At 40.9% G+C, this 20,039-nt stretch overlaps 1 protein-coding gene across 3 annotated transcripts in view; it reads left to right on the plus strand.

The window, feature by feature from the left end:
* Nucleotides 1-19,901, plus strand: part of frem1a (Fras1 related extracellular matrix 1a) — a 49,302-nt gene extending 29,401 nt beyond the window's left edge. The window contains exons 14-37 of one of the 3 annotated variants that reach the window (XM_075451721.1): nt 71-279; nt 738-831; nt 912-1,164; nt 2,738-2,941; nt 3,038-3,223; nt 3,310-3,506; nt 3,620-3,830; nt 4,716-4,860; nt 4,941-5,082; nt 5,728-5,923; nt 6,414-6,678; nt 10,453-10,870; nt 12,769-12,970; nt 13,057-13,201; nt 13,313-13,442; nt 13,674-13,746; nt 14,356-14,505; nt 14,601-14,809; nt 14,909-14,956; nt 15,038-15,208; nt 16,548-16,679; nt 16,981-17,096; nt 17,268-17,353; nt 18,830-19,901. In XM_075451721.1, the coding sequence (XP_075307836.1) occupies nt 71-279; nt 738-831; nt 912-1,164; nt 2,738-2,941; nt 3,038-3,223; nt 3,310-3,506; nt 3,620-3,830; nt 4,716-4,860; nt 4,941-5,082; nt 5,728-5,923; nt 6,414-6,678; nt 10,453-10,870; nt 12,769-12,970; nt 13,057-13,201; nt 13,313-13,442; nt 13,674-13,746; nt 14,356-14,505; nt 14,601-14,809; nt 14,909-14,956; nt 15,038-15,208; nt 16,548-16,679; nt 16,981-17,096; nt 17,268-17,353; nt 18,830-19,032 (4,185 nt within the window). In that variant the 3' untranslated portion in view covers nt 19,033-19,901. Of the gene's footprint in view, nt 1-56; nt 280-737; nt 832-911; nt 1,165-2,737; nt 2,942-3,037; nt 3,224-3,309; nt 3,507-3,619; nt 3,831-4,715; nt 4,861-4,940; nt 5,083-5,727; nt 5,924-6,413; nt 6,679-10,452; nt 10,871-12,768; nt 12,971-13,056; nt 13,202-13,312; nt 13,443-13,673; nt 13,747-14,355; nt 14,506-14,600; nt 14,810-14,908; nt 14,957-15,037; nt 15,209-16,547; nt 16,680-16,980; nt 17,097-17,267; nt 17,354-18,829 lie in introns of those variants that run through there. The other 2 variants (XM_075451722.1, XM_075451723.1) reach the window with 2 other exon arrangements.
* The last annotated feature ends 138 nt before the right edge of the window (nt 19,902-20,039 follow it).

Below are 20,039 nucleotides of genomic sequence, written 5' to 3' on the forward strand. Positions count from 1 at the left end.
GCTTGTCTCGTTCCTTTCTCATTTATTGTATGTGGACATATAGAGAATATGTGCAGACATTTTGTTTCAGGTCATCACCAACCCTCTGACGGTTGATGAGGGAGGGGAGAGCTGGCTGGGCCCCGAACACATGCTGCTGTCAGATGTGGACTCTGCAGAAGAAGCCTTGCAGGTGGTGCTTGAGAGGGAACCGGAGCATGGGGCTCTGCAGCTTGGTGGCCTTCCACTTACACCAGGCCAGACCTTCACTCTACAAGACCTGAGGGGCCTCAAAGTTAGGTCAGATGGCCTACCCGAGTTTAACCAGACAGATGTTAATGTTAGCAGTTTTTGTTGAAACATTTGTGATGAATTGTTAGTTTTTTAGTAGTTTGACTACATAACCTTAAAAGTCCAACACAACTAAGCAACTCAATCCGGTAGTAACGTTGTCTTGACGTGTTTTCATGACTGCAGTCATTGTTAGGTGGGTTTAGGCATCACAAGTACTTGATCAGACTTGATCATCGTGTGTTGCAGTTCCCTGGTTAGGATTAAGCCCTAGAAATAGATGGTTGGGTTTAGGAAATGTCTGGTTTGATTTAAAATACAAGTTAAATTCCAGGATATCAAAACTGTGATTCCCCCCCGATGAAATTATTCTTAACCAAAGCACTTTAAAACTTTTTCAGTATCCAAGTAAAACAATCTCTTGATGGTGCAGCTTCGATCTTTGTTTTGCTTTCTTGTTCACGCAGGTACAATCATGACAGTTCAGAAACTACAGAGGACAAGACTGAATTCACTGCAACAGATGGGACCAATTCAGTCAGTTTTACTCTGCTAGTGAAGGTAAATGCTGGGGAAATAACACAAAAAGAGAAAGAGAATGTACATGCACTCGCTTCACTCTTGTTGTCCTTCACTTACAGGTAACACCCATCAACGATGAGGTCCCTGTGATGGTTGCTGGTTTGAAACCAGTTCTCATGTGTGCAGAGGGACAAGAAATAGTCATCACAGTAGAGTATATCTATGCAACTGATGCCGACAATGACAACAGCAGCCTGGCGTTCTTAATTGCCCGGCAGCCTTATCATGGTGTGGTGCTGCGAGATGGTGTTGTGGTTGATCGCTTCATCCAAGCAGACATTACTGCAGGGATCATCTCCTACAGACACACAGGTAAAGGCCAGATTGTGGACTAAGTTCAGTGCATGCATAAGGGTTAGGTAGCTCAACTTACCTACTTTAATATGACGGCTGAGACTGCTGTAAAATAGCAGTAAAAGTTATTTTGTTCAACTGAGGGATTTTCATTTCAAGAGGAAATGCTTTTATGACCTGGATGCTCTTTGAAAGAGGAAATGCTTTTAATCAGGGACTATTTGCCCCATTGACCATGGAATATCCATCTTGTTGACCTAGTCTTGTAGAGGGACTCTTATTCCAGTTTTAGGACCTGAATTGTTTTAGATTATACTGAAAACTATAATTGTGCTTGATATTTGTAGCCGTTAACTTGTTTTCTAATTGCTACGTTTTTGGTGTGTCAGGTAATTAACACATAGAAATGAAAGCTCAGGCATAGGGGATGGTTTTGACTTTTTCCGTGATCATCTGTTGTATTTGAAAATCTTTTATTTCCATTCACTTATGACAGCTTTTCTTCTTGGTGTGTTTTCCTCTCACCTATGTTCAGTTAATTCAGTCCTTCCCTGTATTTATGCTGCCTTGTCTCTTTTATTTCTCAGCTAGACTGTCTTTGTACTGTTTAGTCAATCTTTTCTTCTGTACTTTAATTTCCTCCATGTTAGCTGATTTCCTGTCATTTCTAATGAAGTTTGGGGATTTTGGTTGGAGGTCAGACATCTGTTCTGAATTTAAACTTTGGACTTGGGACTGAACCCTATTATGTCTGGGTTTTTTTTATATGAGTAAACTATGAAACCATGAACTGAAGATCCAAGCAATAAATATATTTACTATCACAAGGTCTGTTTTCTCCAACTTTGTCCCGGCTGGCCGCCTCAATGTTACTCGGACCCAAGAGCAGACACAGAGCGGAATAAAAGCAAAATAAAAGGAAACTATCTACCTCCAAATTCAGCCTCTTATTACTCCCTGTTACCATTATGAATAATCTGTAATTACTTCCTATATATGAAAAAAATTCATATATGTTGAATTTACAATCATACAAAACAGCAAATTAAGCTTAATTTTTTTTTAGATTTACTTTAGAAAAAAATGAAGCATTTATTGCGATTAAGTAATGACCTACCCTTTTTTATTAATTAATTTTACAATTATTTATCCCATTTTCGCTATTTCATTTTCTGGGATTATTCTTATTCTCTTCTATCAATGATGAATAATAAGCAGTTCTAGCTTTACGAAGGGCTTTCTTATACATTATTAAACTATCTTTCCAGACTAACTGAGACTCTTCTAAATTAGAGGAACGCCACTGTCTCTCCAGCTTTCTTGCAGTCTGCTTTAGAGCACGCAGCTGTGAATTATACCAAGGAGCCAATTATTTCAGTTACGTACAGATAAAGCGATGAAACTGTCAGCTGTGATGGAGACAAAAAAGGCTCAGACCTCAAATCTTCAAGTTGTTCTCGCAGTTGAGTTCAGCCATATGTATACTACAGATGTCCTGTTGAAATGTGTTAATATTTTTCCATATATTGTATTACAATGCACTACAGTAGGAGAGGACTCTTAGATACTTCTTCCTTTTTTGTGCTTTTAGGGCTGGAGATCGGTCTAACACCTCGCCATGACACCATCACCTTTGTCATTTCTGATGGAGGGACAGAGACTTCTGCTCTGTGCTGCAGTGGAGGGAATCTCATCAAGAGCAGAGGCAGCACTCTGCTACGGCACAGTCTGCCCATATATGACCTCCAGATCACTGTGTTTCCTGTCAACAACCAACCACCTTTACTAACCACAGGTCAGCTACAGACCAAAACAGGGAAAAGAGATGAGGAACTATAAAATAGACATGTTATGGCATAATGTTTTTCTGGTTTGTCCTTTATGATCATAGGTGACATCTTTATGGTGGATGAAGGGGGGTCTGCCTCAATAACTGCATCTCATTTAAAGGCCTCTGACATGGACACGGTTGTAGATCAGCTGGTGGTCAGTCTAATTTCTCCTCCCCAGTTTGGCTACATAGAAAATATCCTTCCTAGTCCTGGCTTTGAGAAAAGTAACACCGGCATAAGCATTGGTGAGCACGATGACATACAGTATTCTCTCAAGACACGTGAACCAAAAAGTAGTTTGATGTCTTTGGCCTTTCCTCCTTTTCCCCAGCTTCTTTTTCATTTAAAGACATCCTTGATGGTCATGTTAACTATGTACAGTCCAGACACCAGAGGATGGAACCCACAGCTGACCAGTTCATACTCTGCGTATCAGATGGCAAGCACAGCTCTGCCCACGTCCCCTTCTACATCATCATTAACCCCACAAATGATGAAATCCCAGAATTTGTGACTCACAACATCACAGTGAGTTCTTCTAACGTCAGTTTCACTGATAAGAATCGTAATAACGACACATTCCCCTCAGACTTTGTTCACAGAGCGTGTCCATAAATTGACTGACTTCCCTCTGTGATGAGGTACGAGAAGGAGAAATGAAGCAGTTGGATTCGTCAGTGTTGAAGGCAATGGATCTGGATGTCCCCAAGGATGAGCTGCTTTTCTCTGTGGTGAAACCTCCTCAGCATGGCAGCATAATCCACCACAGTGACGGCAAACCCATCACCAAGAGACGAGAAGCCAATCTTCAGTCCGCAGTGGTCGACTTCACTGTGGCAGATCTTACTAATGGTACTTTTTACACCGTTAAAGTCTGTTAAGTGGATACAATATTGTGCAAAAGTCACAAGCCACCCCTCATATCTTTGTATTTTGAAGCAGCCAGATTATAATCTTTTAAAGTGGTCTTATGCAATAGTTCCCCAGGCTTCATCAAGGCCTTTCAAATTTTCATTTGAAAATTTATTGTGAACAATGTGTCCCTGGAAAAAATGACATTCACTTTCTTAGATGGTCAGTCAGCAAATCTTAAAAAGCAGTTCTGCTATGACCCAGCCCTTGCTGTGTTTTGAGTTCAGAAATAAATTCTTTATCCATCATTAAAGATTAAGATGTGTTAAACCTCTCGTCTTTCATCAATATACAAACACTTAAAACAGTTAAACCTTATGTTATGTTTCAGCTATTTCTTAGTGAACATCCCCATTTACTCAAGTTTGTCTGAATAGCACAGATAGCATTTTCAAACTGTGGAATATGCTGTATGTAAGTGTGATGGTAGCCCCAGACTCAAGGAAGTCTATACTTTGGCCTGATTGTTGTTCACCAGAAACGGAAAGATAAAAACTATATTTCTGTATTTCTTACGTCAGCTTTTATAGGTGAAAGTGGTCATATTTTTGATGCATAAACAGAACCAGGCAAGTTCAATTCTTGATGCTAAACAGGGCAGATTTCATCCAATCTCTTGCTCTACGCAAAACCTATTGTACCTAATGTGATTTCACAATAAAATAACATTTTTGACAAAAAAAAAAACCTTGATCAACCTGGGGATTTATAACTTCTGACAGTCTGATTCCTTCTTGTAAACTTATGGTCATGCCATTCCTTTTAAACTCAAACTGAGCTACTGTATGATCATGACTAAATCTGTGTATCACCATTGTGCCACAGGTTTGGATCTGATGTACATGCATGATGACTCTGAAAATATTGAGGATAGTTTTACCATCCGGCTGACTGACGGCAGACACCAGCTTCATAGACAGGTGGTGGTTACAGTGCTGCCAGTGAATGACGAAGAGCCTCGTATCATCAGGTTAGACGAGCATCTTCTGCAGAGCTCATGTTTACCAGAAGCCACCATGTGACTGACTGTTTCCTTCTGGTGTCCTTAAGGAACAATGGACTGGAGGTGGACCCAGGAGAAGCCAAGATTATATCCAGCGTTACGCTGTTTGCACAGGACGGAGATACCCCTTCATCTGAGCTCATGTTCATATTTGAGAGTGTTCCAACCCAAGGACTTCTTCAGCTTAAGGTCGATGCACATCATTTTAAATCCGATACATGTAACGTAAAGGCAGTTTACTAATTATTGGCATCAGCGAGGCTGGTATATATACACTTACATGACCCCTTAATGCCTGAATTTATATAGCTGTATATAAAAAAATGTTTTGTGTGTGTTTTAGCCTTTAAGTAGATGGTAAATAATGCTGAGATTATTAATTTCACTATTGCACAAAAAATAAATAGAAATTTCGGTATGTTGCAAATTTGCGACAACAGGCATAATGGTCAATAATAAGATAACAACAACACAGTAATATAACAGTGAAAAAAACAATGTTTTTTCACCCTTTTTTTTCTTACATATTTATTTATATAAAGGTTCCAAGGTCCGCAGTGAATATGGACTAACCGGCATTGGGGGAATAAGGATGCTATCTCAGCTCGTTGATTGAGTCAAACGGTTTGCATATGTGCGACAATAGGCGTTAAGGGGTTAAAAAAAATGTCAAGGCCAGGTATAATGCCACATTTTTATTAATGGAACAAAGAACTAAACAGTTTAGCTCAATGAATAAATCTAAAACTGATGTGAGTCACAAAACAGCTTCTCAAATAAAAAAACATTTCTTTATTGTTATTAAGCTTCTAACTGTGCTCCTAAACCTCTCAGGAAGGCCAGAAGTGGGTGACACTGACAGCGTGGAGGAACTGTAGCCAGGTAACGGTGGACATGAACCTGCTGCGTTATGTACACACAGGCCTCCACGCTGCTAAAACACAGGACTTCTTTGTCTTCCACTTGCGAGACGGAAGGAATCAATCACCCAGGCAACACTTCCAGATCTCTGTCAGAGATCTAGAAAAAGGTACTGGCATTTAGCCTTGAGTTTTTCATTAGATACAGGTTTGGATAAAATCGCCTACTTGTGATATTTGTCATGACTGCCTGGTCACATGATCAACATTTTTATGTCATGACTGCTTTGGAGCATCTCTGCGAGGGAAAGAATTGTGAAATGCTGCTGGTCAGCAGTGTTGAGTACCTGCTGGCAGTGGCCCAATGGTTGCACAAACCATGACCAGGTGATATTAATGTTGAATAATGACGTGGAAGCCAGGTTTAAATTCTGTTCAACAGATTTCAGTTTATTTAAGTCTTAGGATTTACTGTAGAGATCCACTGCAAGGATTTTGCTGTCAAGCTCTGCAGGACACGTCTTGGAGTTTCAGCCTTTTTGGTAGCATGTGAAGGACCGCCGGCATGTCAGGCTGGGTTGGTTCTAACATTTAGGCACACAGTTGTGTGCTGATGCATTTCCAATCTTGGTGCAAACTTTATTTGCTTGTGGTTTTCAGGAAACATTGCCATCTTTCTGAAGCCAGTGACTGTCAGCCGCGGTGATCGCGTGGTTCTCACCACAGATGTGCTGCTGGCCACAGATGGTTCAGACAAGCCAGAGGAGCTTCTGTATGTCACCACCAAGCCACCTGCTCACGGACACATAGAGTACATCAAACATCCTGGACTGGTCATCTCCACCTTCAGCCAGATGGACATTGCAGGGAACCTTGTGGCTTATGTTCATGACAACCGTGCCAGTACAGCAACAGAGACTTTTCAGTGAGTACAAAAACCTATTGAGGACTTTTTACTTATGTGTATTTTGTCATTACTTGTGATTCAACTGGAAAAGTTGAATCATTCATTTTTATTTATATAAAGTGGAAAGGGTGTTTGCTTCCCGGACATTTACTGGCAGCTTATTCCACAATAGAGGGGCCTGATAACTGAAGGCTCTGCCTCCCATTCTACTTTTAGAAACTCTGGGAACCTCAAGTAAACCTGTGATTATTTCTATGTAAATTATCACAAAGTTGAGCTGCAACAAATTTTTCAAGAACTTTAGACATAAAAGGGAGATTGGATATAGGTCTATAATGAGCCAACACCTCTGAATCAAGAGTAGGTTTTTTCAGTAAAGGTTTAATTACAGCAACCTTAAAAGTCTGAGGTACATATCCTGTCAACAAAGACAGATTGATCAAATCCAAAATGGAAGTGTCAATTAATGGGAAAACCTCCTTGAACAGTCTGGTTGGGATTGGGTCTAAAACACAAGTTGATGGTTTAGAAGAGACTATTGCTGTTGTTAGTTCAGAGAGATCAACTGGACAGAAGCCGTCTAAATACAAATCAGGTTCTAAAGATACTTCTAAAGCTGCTGTACTTGATGATACATCACTGATAATAGTGGGAAGGACTCCATCAATCTTCTCTCTAATAGAAACAATTTTATTGATGAAGAAGCTCATGAAATCATCACTGCTCAGAGTTAAAGGAATAACTGGCTCAACAGAGCTCATATTCTTAGTCAGACTGGCTACAGTGCTGAAAAGAAACCTGGGATTATTCTTATTCTCTTCTATCAATGATGAATAATAAGCAGTTCTAGCTTTACGAAGGGCTTTCTTATACGTTATTAAACTATCTTTCCAGACTAACTGAGACTCTTCTAAATTAGAGGAACGCCACTGTCTCTCCAGCTTTCTTGCAGTCTGCTTTAAAGCACGCATCTGTGAATTATACCAAGGAGCCAACCTCTTCTGACTGATTACCTTCCTTTTCAGAGGGGCAACATTGTCCAGTGCTGTACGCATTGAAACTATAGTGCTGTCAACAAGAGAGTCAAGTGCTGCTGGAGTAAAGTTTAGGTAGTCGTCCTCTGTCATATCTGCACATGGCAGTGAAGAAAAGGATGATGGAATTAAGTCTTTAAATCTGGTTACAGCATCCTCTGATAGACACCTTCTATACGTAAATTTCTTCTCAGAAACTGTATAGTCAAGTAATGTAAACTCAAAGGTTATCAAAAAATGGTCAGATAAGACAGGGTTATGAGGGAACACTGTTAACTGTTCACTCTCAATGCCATAAGTCAGCACAAGATCAAGGGTGTGATTAAGGCAGTGAGTCGGTCTGTGAACACTCTGAGAAAATCCAATAGAGTCTAATATAGAATTAAAGTTCATATTCAGGCTGTCATTTTCAACATCTACATGAATATTAAAGTCACCCACTACAATGACTTTATCTGTACTCAGCACTAACTGGGATAAAAACTCTGAGAATTCCATCCATCCATCCATCCATTATCTTCCGCTGGTCCGGGGATCGGGTCACGGGGGCAGCAGCTTGAGCAGAGAGACCCAGACGTCCCTGTCCCCGGCCACTTCCTCTAGCTCTTCTGGGGGGACCCCGAGGCGTTCCCAGGCCAGCCGAGAAACATAGTCTCTCCAACGTGTCCTGGGTCTCCCCCGGGGCCTCCTCCCAGTGGGACGGGCCCGGAACACCTCATCAGGGAGGCGTCCAAGAGGCATCCTAACCAGATGCCCGAGCCACCTCATCTGACTCCTCTCGATGCGGAGGAGCAGCGGTTCTACTCCGAGCCCCTCCCGGATGACCGAGCTTCTCACCCTATCTCTAAGGGAGAGCCCAGACACCCTGCGGAGGAAACTTATTTCGGCCGCTTGTATTCGCGATCTCGTTCTTTCGGTCACTACCCACAGCTCGGGACCATAGGTGAGGGTAGGAACATAGATTGACCGGTAAATCGAGAGCTTGGCCTTCTGGCTCAGCTCCTTCTTCACCACGACGGGCCGGTGCAGAGCCCGCATCACTGCAGACGCCGCACCAATCCGTCTGTCAATCTCCAGCTCCATTCGTCCCTCACTCGTGAACAAGACCCCGAGATACTTGAACTCCTCCACTTGGGGAAGGATCTCATTACCGACCCGGAGAGAGCATTCCACCCTTTTCCGGCCGAAGACCATGGTCTCAGATTTGGAGGTGCTGATTCTCATTCTCATACTCTGTTCATCAATTCAGACAGAAATTGAGGATTGAGGCTTGGAAACACTTTCTTGTGGTGAACCTGGTTTGTGGTGGTAATAATGGTGGCAATAGCAGTGGGGGGGGCTTCTCCTTAGGTTGTTGCATATTGAAGAACTGGCAGATCTGGTAATTGTCTTTCTGCAAGGTAGGAGAGAGAGATTTAAACAAAGACTTGACAAAAACTTGAAAGACATGAAAAAGCTTGGCCGACAGTGTACCACTTCATGATAACAAACAAACTAGCGATGATAGAAGAGAAGACCAGAGCTTTTAAACAGGAAATAACGGATCAGTCGAGGGGTGAAGGTGATGAGTGATCAGGACACCATCAGCCACTACACCCACCAGGAACCCCACACACACAGAGTCATGGAAAAAAACCAACAACTGACCATGAACCCTGACACTTTAGCACTGATGGTACCTTTCCAGCCCCCCCACAACCCTGAATTGGATTAAGCAGGTCTAGAAGATGGATAGATAGCTCAGTCTTCTGACTTTTGGAAATGGGCTTGTATGTCAATAAACCCAGCTCAAGACTCTCTGGCTAGGGCTCAGCCATCTTTTAATATCAGAATCTCAAACAGCTTTGTCATACATTAGGAGTTCAGTCTATGAACAGTAAAGTTCAATCTAAGCTTTCAGTGTCAAAAAGAGATGTTTGTTCTCTTTGTGCTGACTGTGCATTAACCATTTAGTTTCTAAATTCAGCCCATCTTTCATTAAAGATCATTTGAGTTAAAGCTGAAAGCAGCAATAGCTGACTGTTGCACCTCTAACCTCAGTTGGGAGATTTACCACAGACATTGAGGAATCTTTGGTTGTGTAACAAATCCTTTACTTCCATAGCTAAACTGTTAAAATCTCCAGGTTGCTGCCTACCTTGTTTAACATAAATTAAAGCTTTGCAATTTGGCATTCCTAATTTCTCTAGTCTAGATATGTAAAATATCCTTTTTCTGTTAAAAATTTGAACAGGAGACTGTTTAAATATAAGGCCTATTAAGATTAAATTTATAGCAAAACTCAGTAGGTAAATTTAAAATGGCTGACTTCCCGTTGGATTTAAAGGATAGGTCTAAGGGGCTTTTATTAATTATTGGCGTGCGTCAGTTTTGGTTGTTGTAAAGTGCCACCAGAGCTTCTCTAATGAATGTATAAGTTACACCAATTTCCTGGGTCAGTACATAAATTGAAACTTGGGTTCAACATACTTAAAAAAAACATTAAAAATCACAAAGTTCGTAAGATCTGACTGACCAAATCTCATGTCTTTCTGATTAAGTGTTGGGGAGGAGTTTGTTAAAGTGCATTTATTTCTTACGGGGGTGTGTAAAATGTAACAAAAAAAAATCTTTTTTTTTTCATGAGAAAGTAGGAAATTATTTTCAGGGGATAATAATAAACAGTAGTTCGACTCATGGTTGCTCATTTAGTGTTTACATTGATGTCATTAAGCCAGAAACCTCAGCCTAACACCCAGTCTGCTGCATGTTTTGACAGGTTTGTTGTGAGTAATGGTAAAACTACCCGGAATGGATGCTTTGAAATTCGGGTGGAGATGGTGGATCGTGTCCTGCCCTCTCTGACCTCCAACAAAGGCGTTACAGTCCCCCAAGGCTCTGCCATGATCCTGGGTCCTGACTGCCTGTCCATGTCCGACCCCGACACTCCACCGAGTGCCCTGACCTTTGTCCTCCGACAGCCTCCGCAGTATGGCAAACTGGCTGTCGCTGGTACTGTGCTGGCTGCTGGCTCAAACTTCACCCAGAGAGACATAACGGAGTTGGAAGTGACATATAAACATGATGGAGGGTCGTCACAGATTGACCGATTCACCTTCACTGCCTCTGACACCACCAATCAAGGCTTCCTGCTCGATGGAAAGTTACATACGGAGCCTGTGTTCTTCACTGTTCAGGTGGGTGATAAAGAGTGTAGTTGATGGTTATGCCCATTGTTCTAGGAACCTGAAAATTATATGAAGAGTTCACAATGTATGACTCAAATCTATAAATCTTAGTCCTATAAACAAATGGGAAGAGAGGACACTCAGGTGCGATGCATTCCTTTGCTGCCTTTTACCATTCGAATAGATATCAGAAAATGTTCAGAGGCTTTCAATGAATTTTATGCACATTGAATTTATTTAACTTTTGCCAAATAATAGAAACAACCAACTCTCCACACCAGAGCAGGTAATTCTGAAGAGGCAAAGATTGTATACAAAACAGAGTTAGAAAGCATTTAAAATAAAAATAAATTTTTTTTCCACATCCAACACAAGGACTGACTATTCACTTACTGCCCAGCATCTGCACATAGTATTCCCTCAACTGTGAGTGCTGATAATGTATGGGCTCATTAGCAACACACTTTGCTCAAATAAAGCTTTGTGAATACATTTTTTTGGGGGAAAACTGTTGCACCTCTTGTCAGTGGCGGCTCCTTCATGGAGGCGATTTGTGCGACGCACTACCAAACACAGAGGTTTTTTTTGTTTGTTTTTTAATCTAGTTGCTAAGGCGGGACTGATCTACTTTAGGCAAACTGGTTGTATATGTCATTGTCCAATCAGATTAAGGTCGCGCCTGGTGTTGCCACGCCCATTTGGGGCGATTTCTGTCAGGGTTGAATTTGCACCAGGAAGCTCCCATTGACATGAATGGTACATCAGTTTTTTTCAAAAATCATGCACCCAATGCATTTTCTATGAGGGTTTATGTGCTCGCACAAACGACATGCTTTCGTCCTATGTCTGTTGCGCGGGACCATGAACATTCTACGAAGAAGATGGCGAGTGCAACAATACGGTAGTGTTTCTGAAAGAAGTACCCTTTAGTCGTCGTACTAATGCGGAGAAGGAAGTTTGGAAGAATTTTGCGGGATTTTCGGGCTCGCCTTGCGAGGCAAAGATGAAACCCAGGGCTCCACCAACCCGGCTATTTTTCGAGGTAGTATTTGATGTAGCTAAATAACTTAAACTTTTGTGCTTAGTCATTGACTTGTAATGATTTAAATCTTTTATATAATGTTGACTATGATAGCAGAATGTATAATGACACATTCATTGTTAATGGTGCAGTATTATATTTAAAAAAAGAGTGAAATCTCACATAAGTAAGCTGCACTTAACTATGTTTGACAATTGGTTATGCTTTTCTTCAATAAACACTTGACTTGGATTTATATGCTGTCATTTTAATTACATTTTTTAGAATGAAAATTTAATGAATCTTATCATTAAGAGCTTATGTATTTACTTATTTCATAGAATCCTGGAACAATATGAGGAAAATAAATAAATAATGGTTAAGGTTTGCAAAAAATAACAAAAAATAATAAAAAATTATTACAATGAATTATTCTACCTAGACAAATATACCTCAGTCCTATGGACTTTTATGGTACTTATGGACATAATGGGGGGAAATTGCAGAGTCACTTTGGTTATTTGGCAGACCAAATAACCCCTCGACTCTGCGTTTTGTTTATTTAAGGAAGACAAGGAGTTTCTGAACGATTGGACATTTTATTTCCTGTGTGGGAACATAACAGGTTTGCATCAGTGCAATCGGTTCAGCTTTGCACAGCACACTCTGATGCAGCTTTCACAGACTGGAAATTGCACTACCTAAAAACAATGTCAGGAGCCGCCACGGCCTCTTGTAAGGAAATGCTTCTCTCTTCCCATTTGTTCGCAGGCCTGAGCTCCACACGTGAAGTCTGAAGATGTTACACAGGCCATGTTTAACCTTTTCTTTCGTGTATTTTTCATTTGAACTAAGTCCTGCTTTATAAAGCTGGGTCTAATTTCAGATCAAGCCTTTGGATAAATCCTCTCCTGAAGTGGTGAAGCTGCTTCCACTTTGGAAAGCTGAGCGTTTAGCAGACGGGCGGTATGGGATCTTCCTGTCATCTCGGGAGCTGAAGGCTGAAGACAGTGACAGCAGAGAGGAGGAGCTTATCTTTTGTGTCGTTCGTCCTCCCTATTTCGGCTACCTAGAAAACATTACCACAGGTCAGGAAGAATTTTGTTTCCATCTATACTGAAGCTGAATCTGGGATGGAATAATAAAAAACAGTCCTTCTCTTTGCTCCCTGCAGGCAGTTTTGTGTCACAGCGCTTCTCTCAAATGGAGCTCAACAAAAGAACGATTGTATACATCATCAATCTGGATAGGGAGTCTCTCTCAGACAGCCTCGAGTTCAGAGTGTCTGATCCTCTGGGCAACATGGGGCCCTCTCACATGTAAGAAACAACATTGATACACTGTGTTTGTCTGTTTTTTTTTCATTTTTTCGAAATGATATCTTGAATCAACAGTTTCTCCTTCTCCATGCTTCCACCTTGCCTTTTCAGACTTGAATTCAGGTGGTCCAGTGTTGAGCTCTCTCAGCCTGAGTCCTCTGCATGTGAGCAGCAGGGAACAATCTCACTGGACATCATTCGAAAGGGGAACTTAGCAGAGTCGTCATATATCACTGTCAAGGTCAAAAGACCATTTGTTACAGAACTAGATGAGCGTGTACATTTAGAACTTCTGAGTATGTTTAATTGGAACAGAGTTGTTGCTAATGAAGCTTCTCAGTATTTCAAAGTGGCTTGAGCCTTTTTGCTCTTTGGACTGCAGTTTAGCAGATTCATCACAGCTCAGTAACCTGATACTTTATCAACATGACACATTTCTGCAACTTTATTGTTTATTTTCTTTTTTTTCTAGGTGAAAGAGGGTACTGCAACTGTGGGAAAAGATTTTCTCATAAACCTTTCCTCTCTTATTCAGTTTGATCCAGGTACATGCCCCTTTGCCAAGACTTTGCATTACACTTTTAAAACACAAGGGACGGTCAGCAAGTAAAACACTGATACCGTAATGACTTGCATTAAAGGGACAGTTCGCCTCTTTTGACATGAAGCTGTATGACATCCTATACTAGCAATATTATTTATGAACATTTTCTTACCCTCTGCTGCGTCCTGTGAGCAGAGTTCCAGCCTCGTTTTAGCGTTGACGAAGGTAGTCCGGCTAGTTGGCTGGGGCCACAAAAATAAAGCGTTTTGCTTTTCAAAACAATATGCGTTCAAAAGAGTAATACATTTGCATCACAAAATCGTTCATCCAGGAAAAGTCAGACCTCACAATCTCTTGGCCCTATTTTCTCTCCCTTCGTATCACTACGGGCTGTGTAAACCATGCAGACCGAAGTGCAGACCGAGCAGTCCCCTGCTTCCAGGCAGTAAACACTGTAACAGGCGCGGCTATCGGCAGGTGGCTGAACGCAGTGATACGAAGGGAGAGAAAATAGGGCCAAGCGTTTGTGAGGTCTGACTTTTTCCTTTAAATTAATTTAAAAGGTTAGATTAAAAAGTGTCTGTATTTATCTCTGAAACTGTCCATACAGGAGTGGCAAAGCGGCGATGGAAAACTGAGATCATTCAAGACCGCATTGAGGAGGCTGATGAAAAATTCGAGCTTCTGCTGGTCTCTCCTGAAGCCGCAATAATTGGCAGCATCAATAAGGCTGAACTCACCATCAGAGACTCAGGAGGAGGTAAAATAATGCAGTTATGTCTCTCTCCTACAAAATCTCGGCAGATTGTTCCAAAAGCTCATACTACTGTAACTGTTGACTCCCAAACACCTCAGAACAGTGCAGGTTAAACCGGGAGCATCAGGATCCTCTTCTTGGAGGAAAAGAGATTCGATCAGATGCATATCCTGAGCACGGATCCATCCAGCTGGAGAAACTTCCCCTTGGCACAGAATCTGTCGTCTGGACCCGAGGAGACGGCATCTCTGGGCCGGGAGCAGGTCTCCCAAAAAAGAAACTCAGAGCTATTGGCAATCCCAAATCTGTAAGTATCAAAGAATCATTTTTTGAGTTTATCTTGAACTAAATCACTGCCATTTTCTCTTGTTTCTTGAGTACTTGGTATAAACCGTTTATTTTTCAGATAGCCCCATCGTCTATGTTTCACAATGGGACGGATTTAGTTTACACAGTAAGTAGCTGCAGCAGCTGACAGCAGCTTGATGCTTTTGAGGGTTGAAAGCTTTCATTCTCATTGTTTCTTCATGTGCAGTATCATGGAATCATGCAGATGCAAGTCAAGGACGACACTTCCCCATCCAGAAGGGGGAGAAAAGCAAATATCCGTGTGGTTAACGGGGGAGCGCGGAAACAGGCACCTCTTCAGTCAGATCATCCAAGAAAGATCCAAAAACTACAAAGAACTGGGCTTTCAAAAGGACGTGTGAGTATGAATACAAGTGCTACTTGGACTGCTCTGTTGCCGTGATCTTAAATGGATATGTAGTTTTTTATTTCTATTTGAACTGTATTGGTGTTGGAGTGGAACTGCTCATGAGTAGTTAGTGTTTTACCTGCAGCGGACAGCTGTCAGCACACTTAGTTTGGAGATTCAGGGACGATTTTTGAAAGGCCAGCCAAGCTCACCGCTGTACTAACTGAGAAATAAATAACCGTCTGATGTAAAGGTGACATGCTGTAAAAATCCGCAGTATGGGGTTCCCTTGAACCACTGAGACATTTGAGAGGTTGGAAAGAAACATTTCACACAATCCCACTTAAGAAACAGATTTAAAAAATATATGTCCTGTGTGTCAATTTAAACTCTTTAGTGAATTTGTTTCCTGTAAATCCAGCAGCCTGGTCATGCATTTAGTCAAGCATGCCAACATCTTTATTGAAGGGGGGCATTGTTTGTCTTTGCTTTGCTTCTGGTAGTCAGTAGGGGTGGGCGGAAAAATCGATTCATGGACATATCGCAGTTTTTAATGGGATCATTTTAAAAATCGATTTTTCTCCCCTGAATCGATTATATTACGTCATATCCGTGTCCAGAAAAACTTCATCAATTCATTACATTAAGTTATGTTAAAACTAGCCCACATTTGTGCTGTGTGGACATTTTAATTAATTTTGTAACTGTAAACTTTAAAAAAAACCTCTTTTTGTCTGAGTTGAAATAAATGTCAGCTGCTGGACTGACTGACACAGACTGATGTGCATCGTTTATGGGAACGACATTCATTCTAGAAGTGTATGATTCAACTTGTTTTGTTTTTTAAGGAGGAAGAAAATTGCAATTACTGATCATATCGAATCGCAATTATCAAGACTCGTGATACAATCGAATCGTGACCAGAGCATATCGTCCCACCCTTAGTAGTCAGTGACATGTCAGCCCACTAACAAAGTCTCCTGACCACATGGAAACGGCCACAGTGGTTGCTTGGGCCAGTTAGCTTTCATCCTGTCGTCTTTTTTCTTTAATGCTTTTATCGTGACTGTTTTCCATTGCGGGATAAAAACTGTAGGTAGTTTCCTTCCTACAAAGTTGTGATTGGTCCAAGATAAAAAAGTCTGTGGGCATCAGTTATCCTTGAAATGTTGATAGAACCAACCCTCTGTCACTCTGGGGTCATGTGTTGGATGCTTTTTTCTTACAAAATGTTTCATTTCTCTTTTTTCATTATTTTGCGCTGCACTTGCAGTTATTATGGAGCATGTTGTTACCTTCTGTTTCCGACGGAACAAATGAATTGTTCTGCTAACTGTTTGGCCTTTAGGCAGCTCCTGATAACTCGGCCCCTAAGCCCTGTGTGCCGGAGCTGATGGGACTTCTGCATTTCAATCAAACTATCAGTCAGCTCTTTCACTGTGACGGCGTCGCCTGGAAACCCTGGGTACCAACTGATGAGGTACACACCAGCCAGGGAAACCTGCCTGGAATCACTACATGTAAAAGTCCTGTTGAATCTGTGGAGAGAAAAAAAACACCTCCTCAGTTCTGTCAAGCGTACAGAATGATGTTACTAAGCACACCGCCTTGCTTTGTTTTTGCTATGATTAGGATTTCTGTTGTCTTGTGACCCAGTTTAAGGAAACCGCTTTAAAGGTCATTAAATAATCTGAGTTTCAAAGGGAGCAACAGAGGTTGAGATCATCTGGATCACACTTTACTTTACTCCCAAATGTCAACACGTGCACACATTTCCTCAGATGGTGAGTGCTCAGACGTGCCATCAGGGTTGGACCTTTCACGGTGGCCATTGCTACATTCTCATTACTGAGCCCAAGGTCACGTGGAGCGCAGCCAACAAAGCCTGCAGGGAGAGGTACAGTTCAACATTCTGTGTGCTCTCTCAGGCACACAGATTACACCCAGAATAAACCGATTGAAATGGACATACATGCTTGGATTAGCTGTCAGTCACGTATTAAAGCTGTATGACCTCATTTGTATGCTCTGTCTGTGATGCACTTCTTCAAAAAATTTTTGATGCCAGATATAAGGGAACTCTTGCAAGTGTTCTGTCTGAAAGCAACATGGACTGGCTGTGGGACTTCAGTGGAAGAAAGCCCTTCTGGATAGGTGGGTGTTCGGCTCAATTCCCTACATTTCACTACATTCACTACACAGACCGTAAATAAGGTCAGTACAAGTCAGTTATTTTACTGTTCTGTTCAAACACAATTCATTGTTACCCAATCAATGCAGTTCAGCCCTGGTTCACACATGTTTGAGACAACATTTAGAATTATGTTCAGAATGGTACAACTTCACTGTTATACTGTTTTACAACAGAAAATAGGGTGTTTAAATGGGTTTGTGAAACAGAGGTACAAGCTGCTAGAACAGGTGAGTTATTGCCTTTCCTGGTGCTTCTAACTCATTCTGAAGTACATTGTCTTTTCTTTGGCATATTCCAGGGACTGAAACTAGCGCACCTAGAAGCTGAAATACCACACCACACCACACCGTTTGGCTTTACGGTCACTTGACATTTTTGTGAGCTTTTGATGGCATCTTTGTGGCCTCTTCAACATGACCACAACAATTCATGTGTATGGCTGTACATGCACAGGGCTCACACAGTTTTTATGACAGTGGCGTTACATTCCAATGCTGTAGGGGGAACCAAAGAGCAAATTAATAGCCACATTCCCTAGTGTTAATTTAAGCATCAAAGTTCTTAAAGTACTTCTTCTTCATTCACTGAGTGGGGATTTATGAAGATGCCAATCTGGTCTTGCTCCCAAATCCAAATCCCACCATCAGCTGACACCAGAACTTCATCGTCTCTGCTAAGCAATGACCAGATATAATATCGAAGTATTTCAGCTAGAAAAAATTAATAATTTGATCTCGATCAAGATATCAAATTATTGCTGTCAATATTTCAAAATTACGCACAACTTAAAACAAATGTAGTTCAACTGTAGAACAGAGTTTAATAACCAAAGTTAAGTGACGCCATATAAACACTCAACTGTGTAAGTTTCCTCCCCTTCTAATTAAATCAAATCAAATTTATTTATATTGCACATTTCATGTACAAACAATTCAAAGTGCTTTACATAAAATAAAAGCATTGCAGCAGGGAGTGTAAGAAGCATTAAAATACATAAAAGAATATAAAGAGAAACAAATAAAATCATTTAAATGAATTTAAAAACAAAAAAAATTATTAAACTAAAACTCTGTAATTGCAAATTCCAAACAAAAGTCTGGATCACAAGACCCATGTACATTTAAATCCTATCTTTTACTATGAAATGTGGAACAAGTGTTGAATGCTTTTCAGCCACAAATGATGATTCTTATGCTTTCTGCATAGTTGCTGGGGTGATACCTTTTCAGGTGTTAAAACAAATTAGTTGTGTGTTCCGTTTGCACAATGTATTACAAGTTTTTTTTTTTAATTAAAGGTATAAAAGTATGGCTTATGACTGTTCAATAAAGGCAAATAAGACATTTGTCAGAATAAATGAATAAATTCAGCCATTTATGTTTGAATTAGATGTTTGACCCAGAACAAAATAACTGCTTTTTCTTTTACTATTGAAGGCCTGAACGACAGGGAGGGCCGAGGACGCTGGGAGTGGGTAGGAGGCGAAGCTGTCAGCTACACCAACTGGAGAAAGACGCCACCAAGGTTGAGAATGAAGAGACGCAAAAAGTGTGTACTGGTGTGGAGGAAGGCAAAGTGGCAAATCAGGGACTGCAAGAGTGGAAGAGGTCATCATTTCGTTTGTTCAGTTAAAGGTTGAATTCAACAGCGCACAGCTTCATGGCCGTGCGCCGCTCACTGAGCAGCTGCAGGTGGAAGCTCAGGACACTGTTACTGCAATCTATAGGAGTTTTACCTGAACTTTTTCTGTGCATTATGATTTTAGATATAACAGATATAAGGGGCCTTGTTTACAAGTTATTCTTACTTTATTTAACCACTGAAAGTATTATTACCAATGTAAAGCTCAAACCTATTTTTTAAAGAAGGGCACAAAGGGCTTTTACTGATTTCAGTCGGAGCAACTTTGACTTTTTTACTTGTACTTTGTGGGAATATATGGAAGATATGCCATGTAAGGACAGAAATGCTGAAGGTGCGGGGCGTTTAGATAATGGGGGCTTATCTGCAAACATTTTCCCCTGGACCTTTAAAAGTTCACCCAACAGAACACACACACACACACACACACACACACACACACAAACAACTCTTTGTTTCAGCATGTTAGATGAAGATTGAAATGGTCTGAGTCCCGTGTAAACAGAGTGAAAACATGCAAATAAAATCAAACTTTTAAAATCATAATATTGAATGAAGACTCACTTGATTTACTTTGTATGTATAGGATTCCAGAGAATACGGTCTAATTTGATCAAACGTGCACATTAATTACCGTAAATGAATTGAAAAGTGAATCAAATGGAGATTCTTTGAGCTTTCCTGCTGACTGTTTGCAACAATCAAAATGTTATCGCAATGAGAAGTGCAGTAAAACTTTATTTAATGGTGACATTTTTACTCAATTAATTGGTTATGAACTGCTGTTGCTCCTTTTGTTAAGAATTCAACTCTACATCATTTTAATCAGGGCCAGTGGGTCGGAACTACAAGGTTAAGCAGCAATGTGATTATCCCCATCATGTGATCTCCCACCGGGGTATGAAAGAGAGCTTTTCATTCGAGCTGTAAGCAGTTCTTAGACGTTTGCATGTTGTGAAAAGATCCAGCAGATCCTCTACAGCTTGGTGAGTCCTGCTTTTAAAC

This window comes from Odontesthes bonariensis, chromosome 19, assembly GCF_027942865.1.
Source record: "Odontesthes bonariensis isolate fOdoBon6 chromosome 19, fOdoBon6.hap1, whole genome shotgun sequence".
NCBI lineage: Eukaryota > Metazoa > Chordata > Actinopteri > Atheriniformes > Atherinopsidae > Odontesthes > Odontesthes bonariensis.